The sequence below is a fragment of the Rattus norvegicus genome, chromosome 8 (genome assembly GCF_036323735.1).
Source record: "Rattus norvegicus strain BN/NHsdMcwi chromosome 8, GRCr8, whole genome shotgun sequence".
NCBI lineage: Eukaryota > Metazoa > Chordata > Mammalia > Rodentia > Muridae > Rattus > Rattus norvegicus.
Genome location: NC_086026.1, coordinates 120911581 through 120931311, shown reverse-complemented (window position 1 = coordinate 120931311; position 19731 = coordinate 120911581). Strand labels below are relative to the sequence as shown.

Sequence of the window (19731 nt, the reverse complement as noted above, 5' to 3'; positions counted from 1 at the left end):
TAAACTATACACAGTTGAGAGGGATTTTTAAAAGGCTTTATTTTTATTTTATATGTGTGAGTATTTACCTGCATGTCTGTGCATCACATGCATGCCTGAGGCCAGAAGAGAGGACTGGACCCTTGGAACTGGTATTACAAGTGGTTGTGAGTTATCAGGTGGTTCCTGGGAACTGAATCTGGGTCCTCCACGAGAGCAGCTCGATCTGTCGAGCCATCTTTCCAGCCCCAAGGGGGTTGTGGATAATTACTTTATAGCATCTCACTTACAGGGACATATGGCCTTCTATTTAAAATTTTCCTGTAATTTAAATAAAGCATCAGAACCAAGATATGTAGATTCTAATCTCCATGTATTCAATGTACCTTATAATGTGTATTAAATTGAGGAATGGTGACTAAAATTAAATAAATCTTGTAAAGGTTCAAGAGAGGAAATCATTGACTCCCTCGCTTGGCTTCTGTCTCTAATCCACATGGTTTGGAGGATAAGTGGTTGTGGTGAGCAGCATGAATCCTTTTGTCTTAGCCAGAAATTAGGAACAAAAGGCAAAAATCCATCAAAATCAGCCCACTGGCTTTCCTTTTTTTAAGCGCACAAAGCATGTAATGTCAAGTGCCTTGTCTTGGGCCACATATCGTCACTTGCAGCTATTGTCCCAGCACTCAGGAGACTCATGCACAAGGATCGGGGGAACCCAAGGCTAGCCTGAGCTACACAGTGAGTTTCAGAGTAGCCAGAAAAAACAGTTAAATCTTGTCTCAAGAAAGATAATTTTAAATTTTTATACATTTATTCTTCAAAGATTTTTTGTTTACATATCATTCATTTGTTTCCAAGCCCAACATCTCAAAATATATCCACTTAGAATTCATGATATATTTAAAAAGAAAAATGAAGTCAATGAAAACATCACAGATCAATTGTTAGTGGCAAAAGGGTAAGTCTGGGTCATACATGCAATGAGTATTATTTAATTCTGCATTTGAAAGGAGAGTAAAGAGAATGTGTAACATATTCATTGAAAGTGTGTTTTCTTAAGAGATTAATCATTCATCTAACCCTAAACATGACAAGGAACCAGATCAGAAACGACTTGGGAAGTAGAAGTCTGACCTTGACCCAGTTTGCTGGCATGCTGGCTGACAAGGAGCAGTTCAGAAACACTGCCAGCACAGCTGCCGGAGAACGCCCGGGAGAGGGTGTCTGAAGTGAAGAGAGGGGTTCCATTTAATTGGTCACCAGGAAAATATTTGAGACGTCTAGTCTTTTTGCATCTGGAGTCTGCTCATCGTCTTTGATATCTGAGAAGGCTGTGTGTGTGGGGGGGTGTCTGTGTATTGCACACACATGCCAATGTATGAATTAATGTATGTTAGTGCGTGTGAATCAATACATGTGAGAGTGAGCTTCCCATGGTGCATGCATGGTAGTCAGAGGATGACCCCAGGCATCAGACTTTGCCTTCTGTCTTATTTGAGATAAGATTCCTTGGGGGGGGGGGGAGTTGTTTATTTGTTTGTTTGTTTTCTGCTGACTATGCCAGACTAGCTATTCTGGGAAGTCACCACCACAAGAATTTTACCCACTGAGTCATCCCTCTAGCCTCCCTAAAAGGACTTCGGGTGATGGTGAGTTCACCTTCTCCTGAAGACTTTGATAGAGAAAAACAAAGCCACCGGCTGGGTAAGCTTTGGTTAAGAAACAAAAAACAGAGAACTGGATTGCTCTCCTCTATTCTGGGAAAAAAGTCTTCAGTTTCTCCAAGTCTCTGATGATACTGATGGCTAGACTCTGTTTGGAAGCCCAGAAGCCTGGTTGTTCCTACACTGCAGCCCGGAAATCCTGGACTTACCAGGGCTTGGTGCCTGGGCAACACAAGCCCATCCAAATAGTGTTGTGCTGGCTGGTGGCTCCCAGCTAGAATCAGGTTGCCCCTTCCCTTCCCCACTGACCTATGTCCTTAGCTAGCATCTGCCTCCCAAGCTGCTTCAGCTAATAGAGATTAACAGCTCTTTTATAAATTATAGGCAAAACAGCATATTCGTTGAATTAGTCAGGCCCCTTCCTTTAGAATTGTTCTTCCTCCATGGAACATGTAGAGTCTGTGAGCTGAAACCTGGGTGCTGGCAGACAGAAGGAACATATCCGGGACTTTTGTTTGTTGGTTTGTTTGTTGGGGCGGGAGGAGGGGGAGGGGAGGATGAGGCTCCCCACAGGACATTCTCAGTATCCAGTTTGCTTTTCTCTGGAAGTGTAATCCTGGATGGAGTAACAGCTCCTCCACTGAGTTGATAAGGCCAATCACCGGTGGAGTAAACCGTGTTGAGGGAATCACCTAACCCTGCATCTTGCCTGAGCCTCACAGAAGCCCCAGGAGGCAGGGCATCATTTGCTTGTGGTTTATAGGGTGGGGAGGGAGTCTAGGAAATAGAATCAGTGAGACAGGTGTTGGCATGCAGCTTCCAATCATGGAGTCTGTGACCTTTGCCCATAAGAAACACACTGAAACTTGGACTACAAAGTCAGCAAAGCTTCAAGCAAGTCTCCCCTCACCGAGCTTCATACAAGGATTCCCTTATAGAGTCTCCCCTCACCGAGCTGATGGGTACGTTAAGTCTTTGATCAGGGCTAGAGGCATGATTTGGCGGTAGAATAAGTGTTTAGCATAGCGCTCTGTTCTAGCCGCAGCATCAGTAAATAGGTAAAGAAGGAGGAAAGTTGAGCTAGGTGCACTGCAAGCTTAAAGACTAATTTACAGAACATCTCCTCAGCCAGATAGACTACAGCCATGCAAGGCTGGCTGGATGGGAGCTAGTGGAAGCAGAGACCCCCGCCTTTCTTCACTTCTCCCACAGTTAACATTTGCTCTCAGCCATCTGCTGCTGCATCAAGTGAAGGAAAATGTCACAATTTCACAAAGTAAGTAGTGCAACTTGAGTAGAATCATAATATAATATTTTTCTCTTTCCCCTAGGATATTTAGAGAGTGACATTACTTAATAGTGCCCCCTGTGTTATAATCAATTCCCTACCAATTTTGCCATTTCCAAAGGGAGAGAGGCAAGCACTCGGGCAAGGAGTCAAATATTCTACCCTAATGTCTAATGACACATAAATTTGAGAGTTAACATTTATTTAATTGCTGAAGCGGTCATGCTAAGTGCAGAGTCTGACATATTATTGGATGTTAAAAATGATCATTTTTGAGAAAGGAAAAGGTCTATAAAATCAAGAAATAGGGATGGAGAGATGGCTTGGGTATTAAAAGCACTTGTTAGTGCAGAGAACTTGGGTTCAATTCCCAGCATCCACAATGGTGACTCAAGTCATAACTCCAGTCCCAGAGGATCCAGCTTCTAGCCTCTGTGGGCACCAGGCATGCATGTAACACACAAATAGACACTCAAGCAAACTGCTCATACCATAAATCAATGTTTAAAAATGTTAAAGATGGAGCTGGAGAGATGGCGCAGCATTTAAGAGCACTGACTGCTCTCCCAGAGGTCCTGAGTTCAATTCCCAGCAACCACATGGTGGCTCACAACCATCTGTAAAGAGATCCGATGCCCTCCTCTGGTGTGTCTGAAGACAGCTACTTATAGATAATAAATACATAAATCTTTTTAAAAATTAAAAAATGTTAAAAGATAACAAAGACACTATGCTATCAGACCCATGATCCTACTCACTTTTAAAATCTTCACTTGTGCACACTGGCCCAGTAGCTTGGGCAGTGCTCCCTGATGTGACATTTCTGCTCTCTAAAGGGAAGGACTATAAATACCTCAACCTTCTCTAACCCTCTAGACTGCCTCTCTCTCAGCTTACGTTGCCCTATGGCTTCTAGGTAAAATACACTAATGTAAGGCATACCCCGACAGAGCTCCAAGGGCGGAAGAACACTGACTAGAAGCAGAGCTGCCTGCATTGCTGTGATGCTCACTCTGGTAGCCGGCTCCTTCCTTCAGCTCTTGCTTTCTTCTAGCCTTTCAGTGTCCTGGCAGAGCCCTGAGGCAATAGACTCAGTCACCCATACCAGCGACATCATCTCAGCTCTTCTGGCTAACTCTTCATGACCTTAGCATTCTACTCAGTTTCTTCCTACCTCATTTTTATTTCCTGTAAAATGAGAGTCATGACTGTGCCCTGCTTTATCAACTGATTAAGGCGGTGAAGGTTGTAAGGCGCATGAGTATGTATCAATCTGGATACAGAAAGAATGCTTGATTTCCACATCTGAACATATCCAGTGTGGTTTCTGCTCCCCTCACACATGCTCACCTCAGACGGTCTGATGGCAAATAACTTATGTGGTCCAGATTCCCAGGCAAGGAATGATGCTTCCCACAGTAGGCTGTTTCCCCATCTCAGCTAATGATATTTAAACAGTACCCAAAAGACACGCCCAGAGGGCCATCTCCCAAGCAGTTCTAGATTCAGTCAAGTTGACAATTAAGTATAAACCACAACATTAAAAGAAGAGTGAAGGCCAGGCAGGGTGTGAAGGATATAGCTTTTTGTTAAGAAGACCAACACATGCCTGAGAAGAGGGTTCCAAGTAAGTGGAAAGGTAGTTTAAGATCTCAAAGTGGGAATACAGAGGGGAAAACAAAGATGGTGACGTATCTTGGCCTCTGCCTGCCAATCACAATTGGCCCACGTCAATTGGCACAAAATGGCATCCTATCCTGACCTGCTCAACACAAAGACTGAGCCCATTTTACAAATAAATAAAATGAAATTAGAGAGAAGGGATACATTCATAACCAAGCTGATTTTTTTTCCAGAAAAGTAAGAAATGGTTATCAGTAGGAATTCAAGGCAGAAATATGGAACTTAACTTTTTTTCTCAATCCGGATAACTCTCTACTTCATGAAAGTTCAGTAAATATCAAAATCACATTTCTTCTCCTCCTCTTTCTCTTTAAGGCATGTGAGTGTTCATATGTGCAGATGTATGTAGATGCCAGAGAACACCCTTGGGTGTCATGAACACCATCACACTCCTTGGAGGCAGGGTCTTTCATTGGTGTGCAGCTCCACAGTTAATTAGACTGCCTGGCTAGTGAGTACCAGACATCCTCCTGTATACACTTCCCCAGCATGGGGATTGAAAACTCAGGCTTCTGTGTCTGGCATTCTTTAGTATAGGTTCGAGACATTGAACTCATGTCCTAGTGTTTATGGGCCAAACACCTTACCGACATCTTCTCCAACCCTCAAAGTGAGACCTCAAGATCAGCATCAACTTGTGAACAACAACATTTCAGACTGTAGCATAGCCTGACTGTAGGAGGATCCCTGGGGTCTAGTGCTTTGCAATATACCCTTCATTAGGCATTTGAGGTTCTGTAGAGATAAGTCAACCTGCAGACCACTGACCCAGGGGAACCAACACTCTAGCCAGGAGAGGCAGAAGCAAAGTGGGAAGCCCAGATTGAGCAGTAAATAAGGAACTGCTTTGAGAAACCAGTCTCAAGCCTCTGGATAGATGGGCCCAGCACAGGGCCTCATATGGATAGCTTTGGGCATGGCCTCATGGCTCATCAGGGCGTGGATAGCTTCTGAAGTCCCCGTTGTTTGCATTGCTGTGCCAGGCTGAGATCCAGAAGTTTCCTCTACTCTTCTAACAATGGGTAGACCTAGCTACTTTGTGGGAAAAATAGTCTGCCAACCGACAGAAAACTTCAGGCAATGGTCTTGCAGCCATCTTTAAAAACTCCATCTGGGAGCTTATAAATCACTTTTAACCATGATGGAAAGCTGGTGTTACCCTTCGATGCCTTGAGGTGACAACAAGAGTTAACAAGTGACTGATCAGAACCATTTCTCTCCCTACCCTAGAGCAGGCCATTAAAGAGTGAGGCTGCTCAGTATGCAGCAGAAACAGCCTGCATGGGTGTGCATGCACCTGTGCTTGCATGCTATGATGCATGTGTGGACGTCAGAGGACAACTTTCATCAGATGGCTCTCTTCTTCCACCATGAGCTCCAGGCACCAAACTCAAATCATTAGTGCCTTTACCTGCTGATCCACCTTATCAGCCCAAGACAAATGAATCTGCGTGGGCAATTCTGTGGATTTCTGATAATTGCCCAGGCCCAGATTTTTAAAAGGGATTTGTAAATGACAATTCCTCATACATAGAATGAAAGATCTCCCTTAGTGCTATTCTGTCAACAATGATTATGACTTAGGTGGTTATACAGATGAATGGAAACTGTCTCTTGACTAGTGTTTGAGTGTATGACACTGTCTGCTATCCAGGGGATTTTGCACTGGGTTCTTGCCTATTGGGATATTAATGTAATTACGAAATCACAAGGGATCAGAAGTCATGTTCCAAACTCTAACTGTAATGACAACTTTAAAAATGTTTAACCTTGGGAGAGAGGTCAGTCAGCAGAGTGTTCGCCATGCAAGAATAAGTATCTATTTCAACCTTCCATGTTAAAAACAAAATCTCCCTGAACTTTGAGGAAAAAAAATAAGAAACCAGATCCTGGTTAGCATGTGGCATTTTTATATGTATATGTATATATGAAATACATGTGTGTGTATATGAAATATACACACTCAAAGAATTAAAAGAATATGTGTCTGTGGCATAAAGAAAATATCTCCCCAATTCTTTCTTTAGTTTCTGTAAGGTAATTCAGCTTGGTTGTCCAACTTAGTAGCTGCTATGGAATGTTCCATCAAGTCAAAAGGCCCTGTCAATAAGGTTTGAGTGGAAGGTTCATCTGAACAGACATTGTCATTGATCTCTACTATCTGAGGAGTTATCTCTAGTCCCTGTGGATTAAAGAACACTAATCATATCCTCGAAATGAAAATAAAACCATCCTTTCCATCGTTATTCTTGCAGGGGCTTATCACAGGTATTATTTGTTGGTTACCATACAGAATTATCAATCAGAATTATCACTGTTTTGTGCTTCTCAGCCATTTTTTGAGTTGTCTAGTGTCTTCAACCAAGTTGGCAGGGAGGAAAGAGCCAAAGACAAGTCACGGCAGGATTGAATGAGATTCATGATAGTTATTAGCATTCCAAGACTGAGAGTTCAGATCATCCAGAGGGAAGAATGAAGGTTCTATCCCCAGCCCCTGCCCAAACCTCTTGGTTGTACACAGTCCTTGGTGTAAATGTGTGTAATGACAGCAGGTTCATAGAAATGTGTAGCCTATTCTACTCTGTCTTTAATTTTTAATCACTTCCCATGTATCCCCCTTTCAAAATATAAAGACCCTTACTTTTATTCATGTTTCAAAAGCAGTAAAAATAAACCATCAAAATCTAAACAAGCCTAGGTGCTTGGCTCTCTGCCTGGTCTTCTCTGTCCAGCACTTGCCCTCACTGCCATGCTTCTCATAGGAACCATTGTCTTCTGTTGCCTTTGTTTCCATCCAAGTCATTATTCTTTGCTGAACATAGGCTTTACAAGTCTCTTCCACAATAGCTCTACAGCTCTCTTCATTTTCTGAGTTCTCTATTCTCACACACGCCCCTCTCTACTTTGGATTCGAAGCTCTTCTGGTTCATCTGGCCTTTCTACCTCTCCTCAGACTTCTATTGATTTTTTCATTTCCACAAGTTAATGCCTGAGTGTTACTGTGACTTACAGATCCATTTCAATAGCCATACTCATAAATGTTGCGTCAAGAGCAGTCATGTTCTAGTGACTTCTGAACCTATGCCTTTAAACAAAAATGGCTTGCCTAAGCTTCAGAGCCTTTTGCTCTTTTGTTTACTAATAACTAATATGCACTTGTCCCTCTGGTGTCTCCACCTAAGGGGCTACACTTAGTTATTTACATGTGTAACTAATAGGATTACTAGAGCTGGCCTTCCTTCTCTGCCATTTCTTTCTGTACCTGGATGGCAGGCTACCTCATACAACCTCACTAACATTAACTACTCATCTTCCTATTAGAAGCTTCTGAACTTGTGGATCATGACCCCAAATGACATCACAGAACTGACTGTGGGGGTAAGTTGTAAAAAAAAATTGGGGGGGGGTGGCAAAAGGTTCTGAATACATGAGGACCAAAGCAAACATGACATCAAATGGGAATGAATCCAAGACTTTTCTGAGACATCATCTGTCCCTTAAGAAAAAGCTTTCTCAGCTGTAGGCATAGATAGCTAACTCCAGATTGGATGTGAGGCTGTGTTATTTATCTTGAGACAGTTGGCCAGGGCTGGCTATACCCTGTAGCCATGAAGGTCAGTGATGCTGACCTCATGACATGTGGCTTCCAGGTGTAAAGAATTATGTCTGCAGAAATAGGTACCAAGGGGCCAGTTGCCGCACCCTTCTCCATCTTTCTCTTGACTTTGCCCTCTACCCCCAGCTTGTTTTGGGGAAAGCCTTCTGTCTGGCTTAGTGTTTTGCTGCCAGCCAGGTGAACAATCAGCATTACAATTAACAGGCCAGCTGAGGCACAGGGAATGCTCTATTCTCCTCTGAGGCCCTACCCTCATTAAGAAAGTAAAATGTTGGTGAGTCTTGCGGGCAGCCTTCCTCCCTCCGGATTGTTGGAGATCTCTGGCTGTCAGCATAGCACTCTGGGCCAGGAAAGTTCAGAGAATTACTTCAATAATATGACAGCCTCTTCCATTTAAAATGGAATTCAGCTCGGCTTCCCTCAGAGCCTTCATTGAAATTCTGCACATGATCCATCCCTCTAGTCATTTAACGATGCCTCTCATGTTTGCCATGATTTAAGAAAGAAAGGAAGAAAGAAAGGAAGAAAGAAAGAAAAAAAGAAAGGAAGGAAGGAAGGAAGGAAGGAAGGAAGGAAGGAAGGAAGGAAGAAAGAGCAAGCAACCAGCTCTATGTTTGTGATAACTCGGATCAGTGTGGTATAATGGCAGGGAGGAGACCCCCAGGCTGGCAGTAATAGGACAGCTCCTCTGATGTGTGTTACCATCAGACAATGACCTGTGTGTGCTTGTTCTCGGGGGACAGTAAAGAGGCTTTTAAGAATTACTCACTGTGAAGGATGAAAGCTAATGAGGAAGGGAGCAAGTGAAGAGCGGAGAGACTCTTCGGGAAGTCGGGCTCCACTTAGGGCTGTCATGGCTCCCTTCAAAGTCATTAGGACGAGCAGGCCTCTGAAGGAGCGCACGGAGCGTCGCACGTTCCCGTTCAGGCTCCTCCCCGGTCAAGGCACACCCTTCCTGAGGAATTAAAGCCACTAAATAATAAATATCAAGGGAAAAGAACAGAATGGATCCAGAGACTACCAATAAGTAAGGTGAGAGAGGGCATTTATATCAAAGAAGAAACAGCTCCTAATGGGCTGCTATGGCGAGAGAGAAAAAAAAGAGGCAATCCTTATACTCTGTGTCCTTGTCTTAAAGGCCAGGCATAGCTTTTGAATCACGTACACCAGCAGACCGGCAGCTTGTGTTAGGGTTAGACCTGGACACTGTCATTAAAAACAGCAAAATCAGATATGTCTGGTGAGCCTCAAGGATGCTAACCTCCTTGTACGGGATGTAGATGGGTGTGTCTTCCAATGAAGTGCCCAAAGGCTGCTCCCTGAGTATAAGGTGGTAGTCCACTTCGGGAAGCCACAGGGTTTTTGCAGTTTAAAGCTACATACTTGATTCCTCATCCACAGACCCCTGAGACCACAAAGGCTGAGGTTGCTGAAGCTGGGAAGGGCATTGTGTCCTAGAGATGTAGCCTACAAAATGGAATAAAACTAAAGAAGATGTTAATGTATCCACAAAACAGTAGCATATGCTCCAAACACAGTATCTTGAAATGGCATCAGGCATGGAGGCTTTTGCTTTTTCTCCAGCCCCGATCAGATGATATAGGTTGCTTTGCAGATCCCCATATTTCTAACACCCATATTTACCCTCCAAATAGCATGAATACTTCCTCGATTTCCAATAGCCCAGTGCTCTTCCTAGAGTTAAACAGTTGTCCATGAGGGTTTGAACTGAGCGGAAATCACATAGAATTAAGCTCCCTGTGATAATTCTAACTCTCAACCCGAGACAACTTAAAGTTGCCCGAGAAGAGGGCTTCAGTGAAGGATTTGTAGCAATCCTTTTGGCCTGCAGGGAAATCTGCAAGAGATCATCTTGATTGTTAATCAAGGTAGGAATACCCATCCTAAATATGGGCAGAGGCTTTCAGGGGCTGCTAAGAATTCAAAAGCTAGTTAGCAAGTAAGTAAGCAGGCAGCGTGGGTACATCCATTTCCCTCTGCTTGGACTGTGGGTATTATGAGACTTGTTGCTGAGTTTCTGCCTCAGTTTCCCCTTAGTGGTAGACTACACTTGAGTGAATAACCAACACAACAAAACAAAAAACAAACAAAACACCTTCTTTAAATTTCTATTGTTCAGGGTAAGGGCGTCACAGAACAAAACTGAAGGTCACCCTGTCTGATCGGCCAAGATTTTTAGTGCGTAATCTACGTGAACAGCCACCAATTTCCTTCCACACATGGAGAGTCCACATGCTGTCTCGCCATCTACAACACCAGCCTGCAGGACAGTTGCTGAGTGATTAGAGTTGGTTTTCACAGGGGGGGGGGACAGTCGTGTTTCAGATTTGATTTTCTTCCCTTCATACAAAGAGGATTTTGCTCGAAAATTGTGAGCCATAATTTCTTCTCCTCTTTACCTAATTGTGTTAACTATTGAAAAAACAATTAATGTGCCAAATGGTTATTGAACACCTGCCACACGAGAGAGATTATATTACCTTGAAGGGATGGGGAAGCCTGCATAATGAGTAGTACTTCAGTTGAAAGAGGGGGGAAGGGCTAGAGGGCTACAGGGTCAGAAGCCACAGCAAAAATTCTAGTTGTCTCTCATAGTATCTTTGAGACCTCACTCACTTACTGTATCTTTTAAAGTCTTCCCTTTTCATGGAAGGTGTTTCATGAGAGTGACTGCTTCTTTGGATTCTGTAACCTCATGCAAAAGCACTTAATTCTATCTTGGCCAGAGTTTGCGTGATCAACACCTAAGTGTAAGGCTGAAGTACCATGAATGATTTCAAAGAGAAGACTTAGAAGAATCCACAGGAGCCCAGAACCAGCAGATAATGGGAACTTGCAAAAAGAGAGGCCGGTCCCAGATAAGCAATTTGCCTTCATATACATGACCAGCTTCACCATAATTGGGAACCACCATGATCCCATAGCTCACCTCAGACAAAAGAGCAGAGTTTGAATTCAGAGGCAAGACTAGAGACAATTTCTTAGGAATTCAGGGATATATGTAACTTGGCTCATCTGGGATACCCGTGTGGCATATATGCTTTGTGTGTGTGCAGGTGTATGCTTGTGCAGGTGTATGCTTGTGCAGGTGTATGCTTGTGCAGGTGTATGCTTGTGCAGGTGTATGCTTGTGCAGGTGTATGCTTGTGCAGGTGTATGCTTGTGCAGGTGCATGTGGAAGCCTAAGGTTTACAATTGGAGTATTCTTCAATGATCTTCAATTGATCTTCATTGAGGCAGGGTCTTTCAGTTGAACCCAGAGCTCACTGATCTCTACCTTCCAAGCGCTGGAATTATAGGCAAACTACTGCCCATCCAGTATTTTGCAGACCAAAACTCTGATTCTCACTCACTCTACTCAGAAGGGAAGGAAAAATCAATGTATTAAGAAGACTGTTAACTAATAGAAGGAAGAAACATCTACCCCATTAAGAATGCCTCACCCAATCTCACAACATGCAAATCCCACTTCTTGGATACATTAAGTTAGCCTACTACCTTCCTGAGAAATCCATTCTCTTGTCACCCTCCTGGCTTTCAAGTTTTGACAGCCAACAGCCGCAGAGGTAACCTAATCCACAAATGATGGATACTATTGGACCCTTTCATTCATTTCCAAAGTGTTATCTGTCGCAAAGCCTTTGAGTAAGAGTTAAAATATCATTTGCAACATTGTATCATGTCAGATCATTTTACATTCTGAATTTTCATTGTATTGTAACAGGACAAACTCTTTTTTTTTTTTTTTTTTGGCTTGACAAACTCTTTCCTGCTTCTCAGATTTACAAGGGCCAGGCATTGCACACTCTGTAAAGTCGCCATTCAGCAGAGCTGGCTATTTAGTGGCCATGAGGCATCCGGTCACCCTTGACCTTTTCACTTTCAGGAAAATAAATGCCACACAGGACTTGAAAATTGAATCAATCTTGACTAGGTATGAAATAAAAAAAAAACAGTTAATGTCTTCATCATTTCCTGAGCAAGCCCATCAGACAGAAGGGTGTTGCTTTTTTCCCCCTATTTTGTAAGATGTATTATAGCTGACTAATCCTCCATAAATATGAAAGAATGATCGTTTCACAGCTACCAATTGACAAACTGGAACACATTTTTCATTTGAGCAGGCGAGATAAGTAGGTTGCCGGGGGCTCTGCCATTTCTGCCTCAGACAAAGCCTGTCCCAGGCAGAAGCTGCTGGTTCATTCTTGGGTCACCACTATGTTATTTTTAGTTCTCTGCATCTTCACAGAGAGTTCACCTCACATCCCAAGCAGCCTCCTGTCTCAGGGACTCCTCGACAGCCCACCTTCCCTGGCATAATTTAAAGAAATGGGCACCTCCAATTAAACCATTCCAGATGTAAAATTTCTTGCCTGGAGAGCGAATTGAGAAGCGAATGGGATTCATGAATATAAATTGAGCCTCCCTTACCCTTCCGTTTTCATCTTGAAATTGAAGACTATTCACCTCCCCCACATAAATCCTTATTTGCCTTAAGTGTGTTTACTGTGGGACCCCAGTGCAGAGCTGGTAGCATATTGCTATGCATAACCAACCACTAAGTCTCACAAATCATCCTGGGATGAGGCCTGGGGACGGAGAGGCTTCATGTAGCTGCATCTGCGTTCCCAGGAAGAATCTGTCTAGCTCTGCCGCAGGCTGTGCCCTGTGTGCAGATGGAGAAACTCTGCATCCACGTGCTCGGCCTGTCCTTGAAGGTTTCCTTCATTTTTCTACGAGGGGATTTTTTATTCTCTGTCTGTCTCTGTCTCTCTCTCTGTGTCTGTCCCCACACCCCCTCTGAACATCTTTGTACCTCTCCTATTTGCTCTCCACCTTAGTTTTGGTTTAGTCCTTACCCTGACGCCCGACTCTCTCGTCAGTCACAACAGTTTAATTTTTAGCACAATGACTTTTGTGGAAGGATGGACGTGACCGATCGGCAAACATACAAATGAGCTTGGGATAGCAGAGAGCTTTCTCCCTTGTTCCTACCCCTTCATCTGCATCATCTCTCCTGTTCACTTTTTGTTTGTTTATTATTTATCTAGTGCAGTGGTCCTCGACCTTTCTAATGCTGTGACTTTTTAATACTACAGTTCCTCGTGCTGTGGTGACCCCACCCCCACCCCAACCATCAAATTACTTCCGTTGCTACTTCATAATGGTAATGTTGCTACGGTTACAATTCCTAATGTAAATATCTGTGCTTCCTGATGTTCTTAAACCACTCCTTATGCAAGGGTTTTTTTGGACCCCCACCCCTTAGCCGCTGTGACATGTTGAAAAGAACTGATTCAGTGGCTGCACATACTCAGTAAAAGGTCTATTCAGATGCCAAATGCTAAAAGTTTGCCTTTGGTTTTCATCCAGAAATATGTCTCTTTTAGTTCTCCCAATAGCGTGACCTTGACAGAGTTCAAACTGTGTGCTCTCTGTTACAAAAGCAAATGATAAAAGAGGCTATAGCTCATAATTGATTGTAAGGCTCTCACAACCACATTGTTATTTTCATATATATATATACATATATATGTATATATTATATATCTATTACATTGTATGCTGCTTTGAAAAACTCAATGTGGTTCAAAATAACATGATAAGGAAATAGTAAAATACTCTTAGATTGTCTCTCTTTTGTGTATGTAGGTTCTCTCTCTGTGTGTCTGTCTGTCTGTCTATATCTCTGTATGTCTGAGTATGTATGTCTTTCTGTCTGTCTATGTGTGTGCATGTGTCTGTCTCTGTCTATGTATGTCTGAGTGTGTGTGTGTACATAGGTGTCTCTGTATGTCTGTGTGTGTACATAGATCTCTCTCTCTCTCTCTCTCTCTGTGTGTGTGTGTGTGTGTGTGTGTGTGTGTAGAACAGACAACACATTTGGGTGTCATTCTTCAGGGGTTACCACTTTTATTTTTAATTTAGGATCTCTCACTGGCCTGGGAATCACCTATAATTCCAGACTGGATAGGCAGCAGGACCCAGGATCTACCTTTCTCTGCCTCCCTGGCACTGAGATTACAAGCCTGTGTCACTACATCCAGACTTTTTTCTTTTTTTCTTTTAAACAAGAGTTCTGTGGATTGAACTCAGGTCTTCATGCTTGCAAGGCAAGCTCTTGTCTAAGTTATTTACTTCCGCTGCCAGACCTCATGATGTAAATTCCATAGTAGCAGGATATATAATTTAGACTGGAGGGTGTGGACACCAAAGACCGACAGAAACCACCTTAAGAGGAAATGTGTTCAAGCAGCTCCATGTTCAGGACATTTCGAGAAGCAGAGTTAACATGGCATGGCCTTTGTGGCATTCCTTAACCCTAGTCAGGTGGCTTTGTGGTTGGGTCACACACACCGTAGGTGTAAGAGATGGGACTCTGGGGGTTACGCTGAGCACATGAAAGAAAAGCTTTGAGTATGCACCCTGGTGAGGATGGAGCAGAAAGTCAGCCATTACCCTTTATTCGATTGGTAACACGTGGCATCCTTACAAGGATTTTAAACAATTTTCTAAATTAAAAACCTCTGTAAAAATGAGCAGGGTATGCAATGGGAATAAAAATCAGGATGACCCTCAAGGCCGTTGAAAGGGTGACTTTAGAAATCCATACTGGCCTGTCCCCAAACTATTGTTTCCTTAGCTTGCTTCAAATCAGCTTGGAGAACAGAATTACTCTTCTAACTCAGTGACTTCCTGCAACATGGTTCCCTGATATGTCTGACATAAATGAAGATCTGTATTTGCAGAGCCGAGTATTTTCTTCTGTGAAGACTGAGACTTTATCTTCCCTCATTACAAAGTCATAGCACTCACAAGGACTCACTACATGCATCTGTTAACGACGTCTGCACAGTCTGTGTTCCTGTTTCATTTTTAGACCCTGACTGTACGATTTATCTCAGTGTCCATGCTAAGATTCTCCTCTGTGGTCCTCAACTCCTCAGTGTCCCACACTTATGCAAGCTCTGGGCACACCTTATTTTATAGCCACGATGGATGCTACTGTGTTCATTTACTACTGTATCATCCTACCCAAGCTGCAACTCTTTTTTCAACCTTTATAAGAGCAGTTCTCAACTTTCTCTCGCAATTTCAACCCACTGGTCTCTAGCACAAAACTAAATAAAATCTGCTCTATCAGTGGAGGAAAAGAAAGGAGAGACAACCAAATGACACATATTAATAAATAGAATAGATAACTTTTAAAAATTGTGTACTCTATTCTGTCTGACACATGTTCATGACTATTGATTTGATGCTCTACTGGGATGTTCTCTTAGGGGCTAATTGTTGAACATAATACTTTTCTCTGGCTGTTACCCCACCTTCAGTGGATGTTTAATTACTAGGTGTAGAAAGTCATTTTGTTCACCAAGACATGGCCAAATAGAATCCACACTGTGTGAACAAGCTGTTTGGTGGTCTCTGCGCGCATAGAGCAAATTCAGGAGAGTGGTAAAATCAGTGGAGCAGTCATGTAAACTAAAGCATCTTTAATAATCTGAAATTATTCAGACCACTGAGGAAGCCAACCACAAAAGCTATAATTTATGATGTCAAGAGATGACCCTGTATAATAATGAATTAATCATAGTCACATGTGCTCGCTTGACTAGTCTGTGTAACAATAGAAATACCAGGTTTTCATTGGCCCATTCTATGTAACAATAGAAATGTCAGTTTTTTTTTCGAGTATTCTATGCAGCAATGGAAATGTCAGAGGAGGTTCATTGGACCATTCTTTGTAACAATAGAAATATCAGAAGATTTTTATTGAACTGTTTTATGTAGCATGGAAATGTCAGTGGACCTTTTGAAGTCATAATACTGTCCACTCTTCGAGGTTGCTTTAAATTTCCTTTTTAATTCTTAGGAAACAAACACCTGGACAGCTTATCCACAGAGCGGCGACTGAGATGTGTGACACTCACTTAGAATCAAGAGCAGCTCACACCCTACACAATACATGACAGCCTCTTACAATCCATTCAGAAGACTTTTTTTTTCTCTCCTTTACAGGTTACCAGCCAGTCTTGTCTGGTCAACAGAGCTTTCAAGGCCTGATGGGAGTACAGCAGTCAGCTCACAGCCAGGGGGTGATGAGCAGTCAGCAAGGAGCCCCGGTGCATGGTGTGATGGTCTCCTACCCAACCATGTCTTCTTATCAGGTATGTGCCAGCAGCGGGGAAAACCCTGGCCGCAAACTCATGCTTGTCAAAACTGAAGCTATAGGAAGTTGCAGGTGTGGAGCGGTTAGTAGGGTCATGGATGGTTGAGCCATCCACCCATTGGTTCACTTAGAATTGAGATACAAACATAAAAAACACAGTGTGCAGGTGTCCTAACAAATGTCAAGGCTTTTAAATGCTATGCTGGCTTTGCTTCCATAAAAACTTGTGCTTTTGGAAGGAAATTCTTTGATGTCCTATCCCAGAAGACTTTTGGGTGCTCTGTTGAAATGATACTTGATAGAAAGCCATTGTGGCAATTTCTCTACCATATTTGTATCTACTCAAGTAAACTTCCTTCCACTGGAGTTGCAAATTATCACAGATTTTTATGTGGTGTCCCAGATGCATTTAAAGCACACGGACGCAGGCACAATTCCATCCTTCAGGTCAGAGCACATACTGAGTCTTTAACACATATGGGGTGTGCTTCTGTCGTGCGTAACCTGAAACCTCCAAGAAGGAGCAATGAGGAGGGAGTCAAATGGTTTGGTTATTCAACTTAGCTGTCCAGGTTGCTTCTAGTCTTAAAGAAACTATATTCAAGCCATTCATGTGGACAAAACCCCTCTCCTTACTAAGGAAGTCGCCAAGCTTCTTCTCATGAAAACAGAAAGGGGCATGTTTTTCCACACTGAGAGGTAGCTAGAGGGGCATCCAGATACTGTGTTGGGGCAAAGGAAAGAGCAGAGGAGAGGAAGGAGGCAAGAAGACAAGATTTCACACTCGTAAGCATCTGCTGCATCCTGGAATCTCTCCCTGCCATACTTCCAGAGGTTCTTTGAGAGAGACATACTTATCCACATGGTCCCTATGCATGTTCACCCTGCGGTTCACAGGCTTCGTGCGTCCCGTGATCCCTGTGAATGGAGCACAACATATTAATAAGCCTTGGTACCCTGTACCCGTGTCAAAAACTGTACAATCAGAAAGGTTAAGTGACTTTCTCCAAGTGAAATGGTCAATAAATGATAGCTAGAGAACAAGGGATCTGTTCAGCGGGTCTCAAACACTTGAGTGACATTTATGATGCCATCCCCTTCCTGAACATTAAGCAGCCTTTTCATACTCATGTCTCGCACAGGTGCCAATGACCCAAGGTTCTCAAGCAGTGCCCCAGCAGACATACCAACCGCCAATCATGCTGCCCAGTCAGACAGGCCAAGGGTCACTCCCAGCCACCGGAATGCCTGTGTACTGTAACATCACACCGCCAAGCCCTCAGAACAACCTAAGGTTGATGGGTCCACACTGCCCCTCCAGCACGGTTCCTGTCATGTCTGCTAGCTGCAGAACAAACTGTGGGAGCATGAACAACGCTGGCTGGCCGGTCAAGTTCTGAGAGTGCTCGGGCTGCCCGCGGTACACTTCATCATATGTTAACTCATGGCCTTCAAAGGAAGAGGAGACTTCGACAGCTGGCTGAGGACTTCCATATACATTGCTGCTGGTATTCTGTACAAACTAATCAAAGACTAATACATTAGCTGGTTAATGGTGCATATTTCTGTCATGTCTGCTAGGTATGCCTTTCTAGCTTAGCTAGGGACATGAATTCATCAAGGTAAGATTTTCTCCTACCATGAATACCACTGTGTAGATTACAATATCCCTGATTCGGATTAGTTTTGTACTTTGTGTTCAGTTTGTGATGCTAAAAGTATTTAAATATATATATATATAAACTAAATCACACGGTACCAAAGCTGTAACGGAACAAAAGGAAAGAGTTGAGGAATGGAAGGAATAATTTATATACACTATAGAGTTTTCTTTTTTAAATGGATATATATGGTATTGTAGTGTTTAACGCAAATAAAAGCTTATTTGACCTTACGGAGGAAGGTCATGTTTTTACCACCAGTTTGTTTCCGTCTCTCTTTCCATGTGATGTTTACTTATTTAGTTAATGGTTTCTTTATCACATAGATGTTAATTATGCAGAATGACGTTTTCATACTTGTATAGAATGCATTTTGACCAGATTCAAACTCAGTGCCTCTTCAAACTCTCTTTGATACCCTCCCTCTTACCAGTTAGCTCATTGCCTCCTTGCACTGTCTGTCATTTGTCTGTCTGTCTGTTTTTAGTGAATCAATGAGGATGGTTTTTGAGGGGGGGGGTGAGGAGGTTTTATTTGACTTGCACTTCTATATTGTTCTCATCACCAATAGAGGTCAGGACAGGAATTCAAACAAGGCTAGAACCTGGAGGCATGAGCTGATGTAGAGACCATGGAGGGATGCTTCTTAACTGGCTTGCTGTGAATCAATGAGTTTTGCTAGGGCTTCTTACAGAAGCAAGGGGAGGAGATCGTTTACAGGAGCTTCCACAGGTACCCTCTTAGAGGAAAAGTCTCTCTATTCCCCATCAACCATTAACTACCTATAAATCCTCAGAGAGGGACAAGGATTCATAAGACCACCCCCATGACAGGTTGTTGACAGATTCCATTTTGTGTAAGTAATCAAGGACGCTGTGAGCTCAGTCGGGCCACACTGTATCAGGCCTGGAAGATGGTGTTCCAAAGAAAGTCTGCCTCTTCTGCCGGCTCCTACATTCTTTCCTTCCCTGCCTCTGTGACGGTCACTGTGCCTTGGGAGGGATCCAATACAAATCTAATTTTGACTGAACATTCACTACCAGTTTGGGTTTTATTAGTGTCAATGTTGTTCTTTCTTGGCATCATCTCATAAATGCTACATGGAAAAGTGGTTCCTAGGCATTTTGAGTTGAATGGCATCTCTCTGAGAGATGCTATAAGCAAGTATTAGTACCAAGAATAACCCCTCATCTTGATAGTATCATAACAGCCATGAACATAAGATATCTGTGTCATTGCTTTTAATTTTAGAAATACTGGAGGTGTACAGCTATACTGCATCTACTAGGAAGTTCTAAATATTCCTCATACAAATATCCACTCTACATCTAGCCTTGCTCTGTCTTCCCTGGAGTTAAACTATGTCCCTGGAAGATAAATTTCTTTAGTTAATACAGAAAAGGCAGAGCCTGACTCCTCCTGTTATACTGAACCATGCAGTCCAATGTAGGACAGGTTTGGACAGTGAGCCAACATCTCAGAGGTGCTGACATTTGTCCTGGCAGCTGGAAAAGGATGCCTAGAGCAGGTATTTAACCACAAAGGCCACAACATCTGCAGAGCAAACACGAGAAGCCTGTGGCTCTCCAATCCCCCAACGTACATATAATTCCCTATGGAGTCCATGGTTAAGGTTGAGTGAG

General features: G+C 43.0%; 1 protein-coding gene across 28 annotated transcripts in view; it reads left to right on the top strand.

Moving 5' to 3' along the window:
* Positions 1 to 18348, top strand: part of Arpp21 (cAMP regulated phosphoprotein 21) — a 164623-nt gene extending 146275 nt beyond the window's left edge. For 27 of the 28 annotated variants that reach the window (XM_006243975.5, XM_039081801.2, XM_006243974.5 and 24 more), the window contains 2 exons: positions 16277 to 16425; positions 17570 to 18348. In XM_006243975.5, the coding sequence (XP_006244037.1) occupies positions 16277 to 16425; positions 17570 to 17827 (407 nt within the window). In that variant the 3' untranslated portion in view covers positions 17828 to 18348. The remainder of the gene's footprint in view (positions 1 to 16276; positions 16426 to 17569) is intronic. The other variant, NM_001135045.1, reaches the window with a different exon arrangement.
* Positions 18349 to 19731: the final 1383 nt, after the last annotated feature.